This window comes from Chanos chanos, chromosome 15, assembly GCF_902362185.1.
Source record: "Chanos chanos chromosome 15, fChaCha1.1, whole genome shotgun sequence".
Classification (NCBI taxonomy): Eukaryota; Metazoa; Chordata; class Actinopteri; order Gonorynchiformes; family Chanidae; genus Chanos; species Chanos chanos.
In genome coordinates, this window is record NC_044509.1 from 6,645,187 (window position 1) to 6,662,548 (window position 17,362).

The following is a 17,362-nucleotide window of genomic DNA, read 5'->3' on the forward strand; positions in this document are numbered from 1 at the left end:
TTCTCCGATTTTGATTAAGTTTTTTTTTTCACCTGAAACAAACAAGTCTATCTGCAAAAGTGTCACAATTGGGAAAGACGTGGTGGCGTGGGGGGGTTAGGTTGGGCGTGGGGGGGTTAGGTTGGGCGGGAGGGGGGTGGCGGGTGCAGGTGTCGGCAAGTAAGATTGTATTTAAAATAAAATATTTAATCTAGAAACAAAAGCCCTGTTTATCCAGAAGCCTTATCACTGAGACCATATGCCTGCTGTCTCAGATAAGAAAGCACTTTTGCAGCTCGGCCAAATTGTCGAGAGAGCGTTTATCAAGGTCAAATAGCTTAATGTTGTGTCAACGATAGAAGCACATGTGAAAATGCACAAACTGACAGTTTGTACGTTTGTCGTGGACTCGGAAAAGAGTCATTCAGACATTCCGTCTGATTAATTACGGGAATAACATTATGGTCCTCGTGTTATTATAGCCGGTAGCCCTCTGATTCTGTTGACAGAGCATGATGAATGCCACGGACAAACAGCTCGAGACTTGTCACAGGAAAGTATGAATTTTGATTACTTTCCATCTCTGCCGGGTTCAATAAGGAAGATTACTTCAAATTTAGAGAGCGAAGTTCATTCGCTGGTTGCTCATACGATGTGAAGAAAGAGAGAGATCTTTGTCAAGAGCCCAAATCAGAGTAAGTCAGCGGAATTCTTATGGACAGGGCGCTGTGGTAATGATGAAGGGTCTTTTCTTCAGATTAGCGTTCATGAAAACCATATCAGGGCCCTGTCGTCCCTACATCCACCCACAATATACTATCAGTATATAGTTAAATAACATGGAGACACACAACAGTTAGAAGTGTGTGTGTGTGTGTGTGTTCTGTTTGACTGTATGACTGTATTTAATTTTAAAGACTGTGTGGTCATCGAGCAGTGTGAGCAATAAGCAGGAGGGAGGATACTGTGAGTGGGTTTCTGGTGACTCACTGTGTGTCTATATACACCTGTAGAACAGCGGCCTGGGTTGGGGATATGGTATGTAGGCTTTAGTGACTCATCAATCCATCAAGTAAAATAAGAAATGAAAGTTCCGGCGGCCAAAGCCAGACATTTTCAAATGACAGGAGCTTAGCCGCTTTTGAAGGATTCTGCTTGAAGTTAAAAAGAATATGGTTTAATGCGCTAAGAAACAGCATCATAAAGATTAATTCAGATGTTTGATAAAATAAAATTTAAAAAAAAGTGTACATGAGATACTGTACTCACTCTTAGACTGGATAAGAAATTACTTTTTTTTTTTTAAGCCATATATTAATTCTCAAAAATATAGAAAATTTCTTTTCAATAACAACTGAGTGCAACAGTCCCAAAATATCGTATTTTTTTAAATTAACGCAAATAAACACACAAACAAAATGTGCTGTAAGCATTTATACCATAATCACCCTGAATAAATTATCACATCAATACTGAGTGGCACTTTTAAAAATATCATGTCAACTCATATCATATGAGCATATTCACTTATTTTTAACAAAGGTGTGAATAATTGTGCAATGTCTGGTATAAACAACACATTCATGTTTTGGGTGATTTGTATGGTGGTCCCAGCTATTTGTTGCTCTGTGCTGTGAAGACATATGTATTCAGACACATAACAAGGTCTCCGCCAGTGGCTGTTTTTGGTTTCTGATTGCCTCGTCCCTCAGTTTTACGAGGGCTATCTGTCCTCAGGGCTGCAGTTACACTGACAGTCCCTGATTATGATGCTGGAGACTTGCAATGTTGTCCTAAACCTGTTGTGGAGGACTCTCTGACTAACAGAGTGGAAACCAAGTAATGTTCTCCTCTGTCATTTCATTAATTACAAGACATTTTTGTTGAGATACAATTTTGGGCCTGTTTCGGCTAATTTGGAGAAATATAAATGATTTGTAACTGAACCTGTGGAGGTCTGGACGTTCTTTGTGCCTTTAACATTACAGAGCTGCCGAACATAAGCCAATGACTTCTAAGAAACATTTTATAGAGAGGACCCCAGTCTTTTACATGGCAGATTACAGCAGCGTATATAAACCAGTTCAAGGCCAAAGTTAGCTTGAATAGTGAAAAGTCGGTAAGATCCTTCGCTTATCAGTGTACTTTTAATCCTGAGGAATTGCTATGACCATGATGTCGTAAATGTCTAGATGAAGAAACATGTTCCTGACTTATACATGGCCTGGCATCTCCCACAGTCCTCTGGCTTGACAAAACACAGCTCTGATTCTAACAATGAGGAGCAGTAAGCAATTTGCAGAGCAGTAGTGGTGTGAATAATTTGAGAATGAGGACAGGTAAAAAAAAAAAAGATCTGCTTTTATTACGTCCTTTAAAATAAAATAAGCTCCATATTGACAAGAGCCAAATCACTCAGTCTTTCAACATAAAGAACTTTTCCCATCACCATTAAACCATTAGCTCCCCCTAGAGGATTTCAGACTGACATTACATTTAAAGCATACATTTCATTCATCAATACATGCATACTCTAGGATAAGCGAAATAAGTGATTCCTTTGTCATGACAGCTCAGACAGATACAGAACACGTACTGGAAACAGTGAAATCTGAACAGGGATACTATAGATTATCTAATATCAGTGTACTATAACAGAACAGTCTTGGCATTGTTTGAGTTCATTTTAAGAGTAGGAAATAATTTGACTCCAAACGCACATTTATGGCAACATTCCTATCCACAACACTGAAATTATTCATATATCGCATGAAAAAAGAATCTGAATATGTTTTCTCTTAGCAGTCTCAAACGTTTCTTCAACCTCGATCTTGACGTAAAGTACAAAGTAATTTCATATCAAGTGTAAACTTCTTTCGTCATGGAAGCAATATTGAAGAGCATTTAACATGTGTATTTTAACAATTCCAGGATCCCCTGGAGTGATCCAGTGCCCTCTGTCTCCTTTGCAGATCTATTCTAAAATTTTTTTTTAACTCACTGGTTACTGACAACAAAAGGCCCTCTTCCCTTCAACTCTGATCAATCAAACTTAAATCTGTTCTTTTCTCTGTGTTCCTCTTCACTTCATCATAATATCATGCTCATTATCATTATCAAAGCATCCTTTATTATACTGTACTGTACTCTATTCTATTCGATTCTATTCGATTCTATTTGATTCTATTCGATTCTATTCGATTCCGTTCTGTTCATCGACAAATCAGAGAAACTGATCACTGCATTGCCTACAGTGAATTGATATGGTGGGACATGTTAAAATGAGTAGTGAGTGCTGTGTAAGGTCATGAGAGTTGGTTGTAGGAATTCACATGTCTTGTAACTTTAAGACATCAGGGTCAATAGATGCGCGAGGCAAAGTGTCAGATGTTGCGTATTTGTTCCCATCGCTCTCGTACGTCGGGTTCACATACGGAGTTGTGCCTTTGACGTTGTGTGTGTCATAACGTGGAACACGCAGGGATCCCACAGAAATAGGTTCACTCCTGCTATAGCACCTGTAAAAAAAATAGACAGTTTTTTGTAATAATTTGTTGCTTTATGAACAAAAGACAGGAGATAATGATATAACAAGGGTATCACATTATTTCTGAGGTGTTTATTGCTAAACATGTATTTCTAATAAAGGTTCAAATGAAATGGGAAATCATTCAGATATACTCACAGAGTCAAAATCAGCAGAATCAACAGAAACAACAACAGTATCGCCATGGCGACACTGAGAATAGTTGTGATGACAACCATCGCGCCTGATCTCGCCGGTAGACCAGTGTTGATGCCGTTAGGGTCTTTCACTATAAAGACAGAGAGGGGAACGAAATCTTCCTTTACACCAGTTTGTTTTCAGTCTGTGTACTTTGATTTTACTGCCAGAAAAAAAAGAAAGCTCCATTTCAACATGAGGCTCTTACATGTGTAAAGAGTTATGTTGTCGGACCACTCTGTGTCTGCAAGTACTGTCTTGTTGGTTGGCTCCACAAGAAGATATTTGAACCTAAAAATGACACACAGATACTTAAATAACCCAAATCCCCAAAGAGACTTGGAGCTAAAAGACATGTGTCAGTGCTTCATAAGGTTTAGATGAAAAGTAAAACAAAGAAAAAAAAAGTTGTTGTTCTTTTTCAGGTCACTTCTCCAAGGAAAAACTACGTACTTAACAGTGGAGCCAACAGGCAGAACTCCATTACAGTTAGCGGTGGAACAGTCTCCTTCTGCCCCAACTCTAAAGTATTGGTTGGAGGGAGAAGAGGAGCAGTTGACGTCTTTCTGGATGCCAACTTTTGTCAAGAAGTAGTTCTTCGAGCCATTGTTGAATGCAGTCGGGTAAGGAGACAGGGTGAGAATTGTAGGGTCTGTCTTATCAGCATCAAAAGTGCTAGCTGCTAGGTCAGTGGAAGACAGGGAAAGATTTTTTTGAATATTACTGTTCGTTTCTGTTTGTTTTTAAGGATGTCATTTGTTATACAAAGTGCAGTGCTTCTCTGTTACATAAAATTAAAAATTTTAATTTCAGACTTAAATATTCATCTCCACCGAAAGGCTTCAGCATAATGTGTGGAAATTAGCATAAGTGAGTGCACTTTTGTGTTGTTATGTCATATGAAACATGAGAGTTCACCTGAGTTCAATGCTGGCACCAACCATATCTCACATACATCTGGAGTACAAGTCAGATTTGTGAGGTTTCCAAAGGGACATATTGGTTTTGCCAGTATAACAGTGTTAGAGGTGATTTTTGCTACAAAGTTTTGGAGAGTGACCTCTGGCTTGTAGTTAACGGTTTCGCCTATAAAATGAATGAAAGAAAGTCATTAAAGTATATCTAATCATGACACAGAATCATGATCAATTTTGATTAGCCATGACACAGAATGTGAAATTATGGTCAATTACAATAAATTTTGATCAACCTTGGCGCAGACACTGAAATCAAGATCAGTTTGGATCAACAACGTTGACGTTACCTCTCTCATACTTCTATGAAACCAGTGCCATCCGCGTTACACAATGTACTCCACCTGTGTTGTTTTGCACCTGCTGAGTGAGCTACCAATTGCTCAATATCAGCTAAGCTATAATGTTAAAGCAAGAGGATCTGCATGAGAACTACAACCACGAGAACTTAAATGGGCTGGATCTCATCTGCACCAAGAAGCGTAACCTTCAAGTTCGGTCTTGTCATCTCATGGCTCCACCTTACATTAGTGTCAGTTACATTCTGTTAAATAACTCAACAGAAACTGGGTGCTTTTTCCTTTTATATGTCCGTTAAATTTATTTGAATCTTGTCATTTTGGCATCCTCAGTTTCTTAGAGCCTCATAAAAAAAAAATAGACTGCTTGAACTTTCGTTAGATTTTATTAGTTGCTTTCATGGAACTTCACACGCCTCAGAGATGGAAAAAGAATGCAGTCATCTCTCAGAATTTTGCTAGCTGTATTTCATGTATATTTCATACACAGGCGGAGACTTATATCAAATCTAAAAATATCGCCAAAACAAAACTGACAAAAGGCAAATGAAGCCCTTGCAGTTCATTAAAAGTAGGATAAAGGGGGGGGGGGGGGGGGGGTCATGGGGTAGATATGACAGAGATTCCATTTTAACACTGTTTCCAATTAGTCTGTGTTTGCCAAGAGCACCAAGTGATAACATTAACGGTTTTCACACTTATTTCAACACTATGAAAATCATACACACAAGTCATAACTGAGCCCCCCCCCCCCAACACAGTGCCAAAGTTCTACAAAATATTAAAACAAATTCTGAAGGAATTGTTTATGAAGAAACTTACTTTGTCCGGTCCAAGTCCAAACAGACAGAAATGATAGCGCACAAAGAATATATTTGATTTTCATTTTTGGAGATAATTACAAAAAAAGGATACAAACAAACTATGTCACAAAAAAACTATGTCACAAAATGATTGCCACAATCAGATCTCAACTAAAATATGTTCCTGTCTGTAACCCTTCCACACACACTGCATCCCACCCTTTCTAGGGACAATGCATCAGATTTATGGAGTTAACTTTGCTGTCTTAGAGGGTGTGTATATGAACACACACACACACCCCTGGTGAAAACCTGCTAGGTCAGAATCCGCTAGTATACTTCATCTAAGAACCCATGCCAAGACAAGTTATCCACGATCATTACGTTACCTTTCCTAATCTTACAGATGGTGGCAAGCCAGAACACAACCGTGTTAAACAGAATTGGGGATGTATCGTTATTTATCCTTTATGTGGATGACGATAAGTCACTTCTTCTCTTCTCCACCCATCTGTGATTTCTTCTCAGAGCTGTGATAAACACTCTCATCATCACAGAGCAAAACTGTGCTTTCACATCTCTGAGCAAAAATAGATTCCGAAGAATGATACCACAGATACTGCGTCTATTAGACGCAGTGTGTCGCCTAAAGAAACTGGAGGATGTTTCATCTCCTGAACCACATGTAACAATGGGCGTGGAGGTTGATTAAATATTTAAAAAGAGAGTGAAACAAAGAAATTGTACGAGCCTGTGTAAATAGTGAAAAAACAATCAAAGCATTCTTTTCTTTCCATCTACAAAAGGCATATTGACAGACACTTACGAAACAGGACCACAAGACAAAAAAAAGACTTTCAGTTGTTTTGAGCTGCACAGATGATGTCATTTTTCTTTTTGACTCTAAGAAATAACTGCGTTGCTGTGTAATATCGACCGCTTTTGGCTGAGATGGGTTTGAATAAACTTCGTAATCTGAGCAATTGTAAAGCATCAAAGGCACAGCCTAATCAATACTTAAATGTTTCTAAGAAGACAGCCTACTTTGTCAGAGCCAGACGAAAATAACATTGTCACTTAAATGGGAAACAGAAAACATCTACAAGTCCTGTTTAGACGTGTGTGTGTGTGTGTGAGAAAGATAGAAAATTCACTCTGTGGTTTTTTGTGTGTGTGTGTGTGTGTTTGGTAACTGCTCTGTGTTATCCAAAGATTATTTGATGATGACAGCTCTAATCACTGAATAATTATAAAAAAAACAAATTTAATTCTATTCATTTGCAAAATTCCTGAAAAATCAGAGATCAGCACAGTCACCCTACACTTCACCATCCATTTAAAATAACGTATGAGCGTATGTTCTCTAAAATACTTTTTACACTTGCTAAATAAATGATAAAAGACAGTAAACAAATAGCGCTTCAGTCTCCTCTCAGACTACTCCCCAACTTCAGGCAACTGACGTGAAGGAACGATGGCACTGAGTGAAGACCCTCACATGTATGAGACCATAAAACCAGCCTCATGCAAAGCCACACGGTACCGTATAAAACTGAACACCCTGTAGAGATGGCTCAACGCGAATCTGGAGAGGCTCAAACGTTCATTGACCTCCCCTTTCCTGTTTGGGTTTTCCTCTTCTTTTTTTTTTTTTAATCCACTTTTATATTTCCTAACAACAACAACAACAACAACAGCAACAAAAAAACCCTCAAGTTTTAAATGACCTGTCAACCAGGTAGTGGGTGGTTGGACAGGTAGGAATGTCCAGCATAAACATCCTCAGTAACTTGCGAAGCTCTAATTTGGCATAATTCACCACAGGAATCTGAATACAGAAAGAAAGGAAGGGCCGAATCCATTTAAACAAACAAGTAAAAAGTGCTCACCTCCTGAAATCCCCCCCCCCCCCAACACACACACACACAAAAAAAAAAAGCCAATTGAATGAGCACCAGCTCTTAAAATGTGTTACCTTAATATTCCTCGTTATGCAGATATGACATTCTTGGATTTAAGCCCTGTGTAAACACAGCTTTATACGCTTGATAAGCTTTCCAGTAATAATTGCTCACTTCCTTCCCTTTTTCAATGCCTTGGAATTTAAAAACATCGCTGAAACAACATCCAGCCCCCGCGCCCCCCCCCCCCCCCCCCCAACGTGATGCTACAATGCCGTGAATCCCGTTAAAAAAAAAGAGGGGTTTGTTTTACTAAATTGGTAAAAAAAAAAAAAAAGGGTAAAGAATTTAAGTGCTCCAAATAGCAGCTCTTGTGCATCTCCAGAAATAGCTGAGACTACATCAAGTCAACACCTACCATTGCCCTGGGCAATGAGACATGCCTGTTGTGTGTGATCACAGTCTGAAAATCTCTCCTGCTCTCTCTCTTTTTTTTTAACTGTGAGTGTAAAATAACAGACACCACTTGAGGACACGCTTAGGTAAAGTCTGCTGAGGAGGTTTATTGAAAAATATACACATTCTGTACAAACATGTTCAGACTGAATGTTCCCAGTGTGACTGAATTCCCCAGTAAAGACTGCTATTCCCACAGATCTTGCTTGTCAATCAACTGGATTACACATAAAATGATCGGCAACGATACGTGAATGCAATTCACATGATTTCAATGCCAGCATCTTTCAAGGAAGAAGAAAACAAAATGTACACATTAAAAACACACACACGCGCACACACACACACATTTTTACATCAAATCGCTGCCTTTATTCTAACCATCCCCCACAGCTGTGTTTAGCCTTGAGAGGGGGGGGCTAGTGTGGTGGACAGGTAGAGTCCTGGCGGGTCTTCTGATTCACACTCTGACGGGAGCTTGGATACCTGTCACCTCCTCCCCATGACAAAGCTGGGCACCTCCGCATCATCCTCTGCCTCTTGCTCCTCTTCCTCCTCCTTCTCCTGCTCACTGGACGAGGCTTCCTCTTCAGAGTCTGGGGGAGGACACGGGGGGAGAGAGACGCTCACTGAACACAGCACCAGTGGAATTCTTCATAATCGCATCTGAAGTTAAGTGAACATCTAGACCAAACTACTGAAGTCTAAAACTGAATGAAAGCAAAATGTATATAGGCTATGCATCACCCTCAACAACAACAACAATAACAACTTATGAATCTCTTACCTCCATCTTTTTTGCTCTCCAGCTTGGCTTTTTTCGCCATCAACTTCTTTTGTTTCATCTTTTCCCTGTAATGGCAAATGACAATCAGATAAAGTAACAATCAGAACTGACACGTCATTCACACATCATGTGTCTTTCCCGAAACGGCGTGACCAACTCCGTCCTCCCCACCATTTGCACGCACACGCACGTGTCCGCACATACAAACACGTACATTCACGCGCACACACGTCCTCTTGAGGGAAAAAAAAAAAAAAAACCTCTGTTCAGATGTTGATTCATGTTCTTTGGGATAAATCACTGTAACAGTTGTGACAGGGAGAACACACTGTAGACCAGAGGCTTGCACGGTACATGAGATATGCTGTAGCGAATGCATTCTGCACAAACACCAATACAAAGCTCATAATGATAGAAAATTATAGATAGTAATGAGAAATATACAGTTCCAGTACATTTTTAAAACACATCTTAACTATGCTAAATCTAAACTGCCAACAGCAATAGCATTTACAGTATCAGTACTGACAGAGAGAGACATACCTTTTCTTTCTGCGTTTGGCTGTTCTCTCTTCAGCAGCCTTTTGGTTTTCCTTCACTTTCTCAAGATAGTCCAGATCCAACTTTTGCTACGGGACAAATTTGATTTTGTTATTTTAGCATGTCAACATCATCCTCAGTTTGTCCTACAAACAAACAACATCCTGTCACAAAATTCAGCACGTGTTCAATCAACCTTTTCAGACAGGCGGTCTAAAAAGTCTTGTCTCTGGTACTCCCGCCGACGAAGATGTCTGTACACATGGAACTCTCCGCTGCCTGCCCCAGCACTGGAACCTAAAACGATAAAGTAACATTGTTCACAACCCAACTACAGTAATAAAAAAAAAAACAGCTAGCACTGAGCGGGTCTGTCTTATTTCTTTGCTTGTAAACCCAGGTGTGAAATGTGGTTTCTGAGGAATACCTCAACGTTTCAAGAGATGCAGATTCTGTTGTCTGCGAGAATACGGACGCAGAGCTGTATTGACAAACACATTACAGCTAGCCACTGCCTGTCGTTTCTCTCGACTTACCCATGACATCCCGTACAAACTCTGGAGGGGCACGTGGCGCCCATTCCTTCGGTCGTTCTGGTACAGGAGCAGGTTTGTCCTACAAATACATTTACAAGTGAACCATTTCGGTGAGGCGTGGACACCCACTAACTAGCTTAGGTTCAACCAAGTGGTTATAAAGCATGTTAGCATAACAATTAGCAAACTCAGCAAATGCTCTAATGACTCGAAAATCCTGTTTTAAGAGAACTACGAACGTACAGGGTTCCGCATTAACCTCTCCAGCTTCAGTCGCTGCTCCTCCGCCGGAGTTTTGGCTATAATTAAAGGCTGTGATTCTTTTCCAGATTGTTTGCCTGGACGTCCATCTTTCTGTTCAGCCGCCATCGTTCAGATTCTTCCTCGAGTACATGCTAGAAAACTCCAGCGGACTGATATCGGGCAACATAGCGCCACCTATCGTATGGCATCAGACTCTCATTGAAATTGTGGTACAGAGCAGAACAAAGGCAAATAGTTTTATTCTGCATTCATAGCATGCGAGCTATTATAAGAACAGTTATTGAGGACTGTGTCGTGGAACGTGTCTGGGGAGACAATGTACCACATTAGACCATTTGGTTGCGTGCCTGTTCTCGCACTCTGAAGCAAGCTGCCTGAAGCTATAGCGTCGATTTGCCATTTAACTGAATGCAGTCAATTTTGAATGAGCAGATAGATCAATGGGCGGGTCTTTTTGTGGGCCATGTCTAATGTTTGTGTCAGCCACATTAAGCCTAGACATAAAACCACCGGACCACTGAGAGTGTAACCTTTGTAACACGCGTTAACCCATTTCCACAGCTGTATGTCTGGTTAATTCCTGGGTATTGTCATTCATTTGATATGTCTGAGAGTCAGTTGCTCTTGCCGTTGGTGTTCATTCTAAGTGAACTCTTTGACACACATGATGTTTGTCCCGCGTAGTGATGAGTCGGTGTTTTGAAATGTTTGTTGGCACTGGGTCTGGGGATTTAAGTAGAGGCAAACAGGGACCTTGGTGACTTCCTTCCATTTACAAGGCTGGCACACTTAAATCCACAGGGAGCCCTAATGCCTTTTACAAATGTTATGAACGGAATAAATTAAATGAACATGTGTGGATGTGCATGAGACTCGTGGCTGAACTACAAGCAATAATCTACTGAGTGTTAGAGATCCAGCGGAAGAAAAATCACAGCGTTTGAAAAACTAATGTGTAGTAATTTAAGGTGTAGTGCACATATTTTTATATGTATGTACAGATCTTGAAGGGAATGGCTTTGAACTCAGTCAGCCAGGCTGATGAAATTCAACAGCAAAAGCCTAAGGGCATATAGATGCATGTGTTTGTGTGTGTTTGTGCGTGTGTGTGTGTGTGTGTGTGTGTGTGTGTGTGTGCGTGCATGCGTGTGCATGCGCATGGGTGCACGCTTGTGTGTGTGTGTGTGTGTGTGTGTGTATGCACTCACGCATGCTCTTGTCATATAAGTGAGATGTACATGGTCACGTGTGCTTGTCTGTGTGTGCGCGCTTCCCGTCTACATGCAGTCTTGCATATTCATAATGTATATGTACACCTCACATGGATGTGCCTGTGTTTGAATGTGTTACTATGTATGCTGTGTGTGTGTGTGTGTGTGTGTGTGTGTGTGTGCTGTGTGTGTGTGTGTGTGTGTGTGTGTGTGTGTGTGCGTGCATGTGTGCGCTTCACGTCTACATGCAGTCCTGCATATTCATAATATATATGTGCACTACACAACGATGTGACCCTGTTTGAATGTGTTAATATATATGCTGTGTGTGTGTGTGTGTGTGTGTGTGCGCGCGTGTGTGTTTATATATGCATATGAGTATAGAGTAGCGCAGTAGGTCCTGTCAGGTTTGGTTAAATACGCCTTCAGACTGCCTTCATTAATGCCACTAATATCCTAATACACACTGGCAGTGAGGAAAAAAAGCTCCCTCCTGACTTGGACGGTGATCCTATCCATTGGACTCAGACGCCTCTTTTTAGGGAAGGCTCCGCTTATTACTCATTTTCCATGGCTGCCACGGCGCCGACATGGGTAGTCTCATCAATATGGTTATATTTTTACTGCGTGTCAAACACGCACAGCATGCTAATATAACAAAGTCTGTTTACTTACATGAGACACTCTCATGCAGAACCAAACCATTAGCGTTGAGGTGTGCGGTAGTGCTCAATGAAATGTCTCAGGGAATATCACAGATAAGCCAGCTAACCGCGCATTGTTTTATGACATGACTGGGCTGTTGATTGAGCTGTCACTAGGGTACGGGCACTTATGTACATTTGATACACCCTTGTGGGTTTTAGATTGATCACCTTTCACACGCAAGCATACTCTCCCTCTCTCTGTCTCTCTCCCTGTCTCTGTCGCTCTCTCTCTCTCTCTCTCACTCTCTCTCATTCTCTCTCTCTCTTTCTTTCATTCACAGAAACATATTCTCAAATTGACTATGCCTCTTTTCATCTGTGCAGCCAATTCCCCTGGTAGAAAATGGAACACGATGAAGGATGGATGGATGGCTAGACAGCACATTAGACCAGCAGAGCCCCTCCTCTGGCCACATACTTTGTCTTTCGGCTGACCTTGCATCTCACAGAACCCCCCCACCGAACCCACCCCCCCACCCCCCCCCCGAACCCACCCAATCCAAAACCCAAACACGATGATGAGCATTTGATCAGTCTAATGAAACTCACACAGCTTTCAGCCTACCACATCCTGAGAGCAAGAGCAGAGGGAGAGAAGAAATCTGATTTGAATATTTTTGGGCATAATTATACATCAAACCCCATATTTGCATTACTATAAGACCTCAACAAAAGAGAGGGAGGCAAATCTGTTTAAATAGATCAAGTCTGTCTTTGAACTTTTATATGTGGCTGGTGGGATTTTTTTGTATGGCTCAAAGGCAGTGGATTAAGACTGGAATTAAGCTGTGGCTTGAGGGAGGCAGAAGGCCAACCCAATCAGTCAGCAGAAAGTATTTTATTAGCATTGACTCTCTTTGTGTGGCAAGAGGACGAATTATTTAGCATTTGACCAAGATTTTTAAGGTAAGGTCTGCACAGTCTAGCAGCATTACTTAATCCATTAGGGTTAACATTTGTAGGAAAGAATACAGCAATAATATTTTGCTTTAAAAATATAATGGCCTCTACAATGTAATGTTACATTTAAAAAGAAACTCAATGTCTAATGGTAGTTTGGAAATGAGTTAAAGAAGAGTCAGAGAATGCAACTGACAATAAACTGAAAAAATGAATTATCATAATGTATGCTAAGGCATTTGATATGGCTGATGAAAGGTCTAATGACATTGGATGTTATCGTCAGAAGAACTCTTGACATAATTTAATTAAAGAGATTAAAATGACCCGTGCCCCGACAAAGCCTCTGGTTTTAAATTTTGAGTGCCTTGTAACCAGCTTTCACTGTAAGGACTCGTTTAGCCAGGAGGGAGGAGTCAAGGGACAGTAGAGGGTCGTAGCCTTTCATTTCACTCCGGGGAGCGTTGTGTCATGCTGCAAACGGCCATCCCGACACATAATAACTGTCCATTCTCTCCACGGCGTAGCCGTCAAGCCAAACGGAGCCCGGCGAGGAAGATCCATCAGCGAGGATAGACTGACGAAGTCTAAACCGAAGTGACGGGAGTAAACATTATAATTGCAGCAATGTTTCCAAAATATGGACAATCGCCTAAATTAAAAAGGAAGTAAAACGCGCACCAGATGGTGTGAATGCGCTGTCACTTTGACTCTCACTTTGCTGGTCCTTGTGAACGTTTTGTGAGTGTGTTTGTATGTGTGTGTTTGTGTTTGTGTGTGTGTGTGCGTGTGCGTGTATGTGTGAGCGTGAGAGTGTGCGTGTGTGAGTGTATGTGTTTGTGCTTTTTTTTTCCCGGGGAATGTAATCAGGTTACTTGCAGTTCAGCTTGCAGACAGCCATACAAAGTGACATTTCCCTCTAGAGCTTGCACAGTGTTATTTGGTAGAGCTTGCCTGGCGGAAGTTTACACATAACACTCACTTTTAATCGATCAGACATGTTTGTGATGAAACAATACATTCAGATTCACTACTGTGGCCCAGCGGAGACAATTAGCTTCGGAACACATGGTGTTTGACATTCTTTTAAAGTTTGTGCCGGAGAGGCGGCAGGATTCCACATGTGAAAGATGTTTTTAATGTTTGTTTGTTTGTTTATCTTTTTCTTTTCAGCATATTTTAAAGCACTGTATTTAAACACTTTGGAACTCTGCATCCTTTACATTTTTACAGAGTATGTTACTGACATACACACAGCTGTTTATACAATGATGAATGTAAAATATCTCCATGCCAAAATGATGCCTAAGACAGTATTATTTGTTGTCAAAACACAACACTTTTTCTTTTTTTTAGTGCTGAAAGAAAAAAAATAGATTCAAAGGGAAAATACGATGAATCTCTGCATACAAAACACATGCCGTTTATATATATATATATATATATATATATATATATATATATATATATATATATACATACATACATACACACACACACACACACACACATACATACATACATACGTACGTACATACATACATACATATACATACATACATGCATACATATATATATATATATATATATATACACACACACACACACACACACACACACACACACACACACATATACATATATATATTTGTACAGTGTTGGAGAGCTGGGTGAAATTAGGTTGTGGTAGCACGTCTCATCCTTCATCTATATTCAAAACATTGATCTGGGCTATGATAATGCACGCCAGAACAAGAGACATCAACGCACGCAAAGATGAGCTTAAAGCCTGATAAACAGAAACTCAGACTTTTAGAAGTCAAAACATTCCTCTGGGTTTCATTCCCAAAGTCAAGCTGGTGTATAGTGAAGAGGACTGTCCTGGCACTCCAGTTGCAGCGCTGTATCTCGGCCGAAGTCTGAAGCAGGGGCCCGGGGGGAAGCAAGGAATGCCGGATCAGGAATATCAAATTCAGGGTCACCTTTATTCCAGCTGTTGAGTGATTGACGGCTGTGAACCCTGACTGACCCCCACAGTGTGATGATGTCATTATGATGCAATATCTTCAGGCTATCTCTAGAAAGGTTCAGTGATTCTTCTAATGCTTCTGTGCCTTTAGTCTAATGTATAGTCGTCAAATGCATCCATCTGAAAGCGTGTAGAGCTCTCACCATCCCGCTTGTTCTTCATGGGGAACATCTCATTTTCGAGGCGATACATTGGTTTTTTTTTTTTTTTTTTCAAATAGCCATGCATACAGTATGTCTTGTTGGTAATTGCAATCTGAACTCTTACAGACATTATTTACTTATTTATTTGTTAAAACTGTTGGAGAAAAAAAAATTAGTATTGCAATTGGCAAGACTTCAGTTCAGCAGTAGCTGAAGTTTCAGTTTGTTTAACAGTTTATGACAGTGACAGAATTTTTTTTTAAAGGAGTTAGAACAGATGTGGGGGGGGGGGGGGGGGGGGGGGGTTGTTTTTTTGGTTTGCAATCAGGTCACCACAGCACCATCTTCACTTTCACAGGAAGAACATTGACACAAACAGTAAGTTACATTTTCACTTCAACACTTCCCAAGATAATGGTTAGTTTCACATCCACTCTCAACTGTTAAATACTGAAATAATTAAAAACAGAGAAAGCGCGGTGAAGCTCGTTACCGATATAAAGTCGTCCGTGGATAAAAATGGTAGTAACCATGGTGATTTTCATTTTCGTCAGCCTATCAACTGACAACAGGGTAATCACAGGAAGAAGAAGAAGAAGTTCGAATTTCTGACGTCTTTGAGGTAGTTAAAGATACTGTATCAAAGTGGAAGAACAGCGCAATATATCTGTTCATTGCCCCAGTGTTTTATTTCCCTTTCTCTGATGATTATGTTCAATATGAGTGTGAGGAAGATGAAAGGACCCTGACAGATTTTCTAAAAATAAATTACAGCATTACATGCTCTCTCCAGAATCTGGTTGCTCGACAGTTTTCTCACAGAAGTTGATGCGAGAGGATGCCTTAATACAACGTTTTCTCGTACAGCACTCAGTCGAGAGACACGAAGACTCTGGCCTAGAAATGTAAACCTTCTCCTTCACCATAGAAAATAAACAGCACCAGGAGTTCTCGAAACCGGTCTTCACTCCAGACGAGATTTCTGTAAAGAAATAAAAGCACACTGTCTTTTGATTTGATTTGATTTCTTGGTACCAAGAAGGTCCAAGAATACACCGACGTTGTCATTTTTTTCTTGTTAGTCCAAGTGTATTGGTATGTCTACAAAAATTCAACTGGGGGGAAACTCAGATGAAATCCTGATTAAGAAAAAAAAAAAAAAAGAAGAATTTCTTGGGAGCAGTTCCAGAGACAACAGTATGGACATGCATTGTTATCCCAAGAGTTTGTTGCATTATTGATAATAAAAGAAATCCTTGAAACAACATAAGTCTTTGCAAAACTTGGACGAACACTTGAATCGCTAGTGCGTATCTACCAGCTGTATAAATAATAAATAAGGAATAAATTTCAAAAGAAAATCTGTAAGAAACGTACGCTTGGTAGACAAATTCCTCACCCCGGTAACTTCTCACACAGACAAACCAGAGACGAGAGAAAAAGGCGCAGCTGACGGCTCAGAGAACAGTAACTGAATAAAGACAACGGACATTTTATCAATCCTGACCTTATATGACTCCGGGGGGAGGGGGGGGGTTATTTGAGTATAGCAGAACATCAGTCTTTTTTTTTTTTTTATGTCAGCTTTCTTTTTCTTCGGGTTTGTCTTTATGAGAAGTTAGCTGGCGAGGTTTTTTTTTTTTCACAAGATATTTTCTGCCTTCGAGAGCGTGGCTTTCCTTTTAACAGCCTGGCTGAAGCAAGTCTTTGAAATCCTTCATGTAACTCTTGCTTGTGATCCTTCTTACATTTGGCATTTGACATGGTCTATAAGATACAGTCCCCCCCCCCCCCCCCCCCCCCCCAAACCCTTCTCCCTTTTGAGGCCTCCTGGATATGACATTCAGTAAGTGTAGCAAATGGAAAATGAAACGCAAAACGAACCAAGTAATTGGTTTAGAATTAAGACATGATTGGATTTTATTGATCATCAACAACCCTGCTATTCTCAGATTATCAATGGCCAACGCAGCCGTCACACGAAAAAAAAACGCAGACGCTAAGCTGACGCTAAGTCTCGAGCTCTATCCCTCAGCCACATCTCACAATCAGTAACATCCTGAGTAAGGGACACAGCAGAAAAGAAGCAACAAAGACAACAACGTTCGT

The 17,362-nt window shown here is 40.4% G+C and overlaps 2 protein-coding genes across 2 annotated transcripts; both read right to left on the minus strand.

The window, feature by feature from the left end:
- Positions 1 to 3,307: 3,307 nt before the first annotated feature.
- On the minus strand, positions 3,308 to 5,185 carry upk3b (uroplakin 3b). Its single transcript, XM_030792970.1, has 6 exons — positions 5,152 to 5,185; positions 4,622 to 4,789; positions 4,157 to 4,385; positions 3,912 to 3,994; positions 3,665 to 3,794; positions 3,308 to 3,497 (listed from the first exon to the last, which is right to left on the minus strand). The coding sequence occupies exons 1-6, from the start codon at positions 5,183 to 5,185 to the stop codon at positions 3,308 to 3,310; spliced, it is 834 nt and encodes a 277-aa protein (XP_030648830.1).
- A 3,055-nt stretch (positions 5,186 to 8,240) lies between these two features.
- prkrip1 (PRKR interacting protein 1) lies at positions 8,241 to 10,368 on the minus strand. Its single transcript, XM_030792865.1, has 6 exons — positions 10,243 to 10,368; positions 10,000 to 10,078; positions 9,660 to 9,760; positions 9,467 to 9,552; positions 8,924 to 8,988; positions 8,241 to 8,732 (listed from the first exon to the last, which is right to left on the minus strand). Exons 1-6 carry the CDS (start codon positions 10,366 to 10,368, stop codon positions 8,626 to 8,628), a joined length of 564 nt encoding a protein of 187 aa, XP_030648725.1. The 3' UTR covers positions 8,241 to 8,625.
- Between the last annotated feature and the right edge of the window lie 6,994 nt (positions 10,369 to 17,362).

Excerpts from the sequence above, each read along its gene's own strand:
- upk3b (XM_030792970.1), bottom strand. The coding sequence starts at position 5,185 with ATGACAAGACCGAACTTGAAGGTTACGCTTCTTG. Across the intron at positions 3,795-3,911 it reads CAACATAACTCTTTACACAT|TGAAAGACCCTAACGGCATC; the intron begins GTAAGAGCCTCA and ends CTGTCTTTATAG. Across the intron at positions 3,498-3,664 it reads ATTCTGCTGATTTTGACTCT|GTGCTATAGCAGGAGTGAAC; the intron begins GTGAGTATATCT and ends TTTTTTTTACAG.
- prkrip1 (XM_030792865.1), bottom strand. The coding sequence starts at position 10,368 with ATGGCGGCTGAACAGAAAGATGGACGTCCAGGCAAACAATCTGGAAAA. Across the intron at positions 8,989-9,466 it reads GCCAAACGCAGAAAGAAAAG|GGAAAAGATGAAACAAAAGA; the intron begins GTATGTCTCTCT and ends TTGCCATTACAG. Across the intron at positions 8,733-8,923 it reads GGAGAGCAAAAAAGATGGAG|ACTCTGAAGAGGAAGCCTCG; the intron begins GTAAGAGATTCA and ends GTCCTCCCCCAG.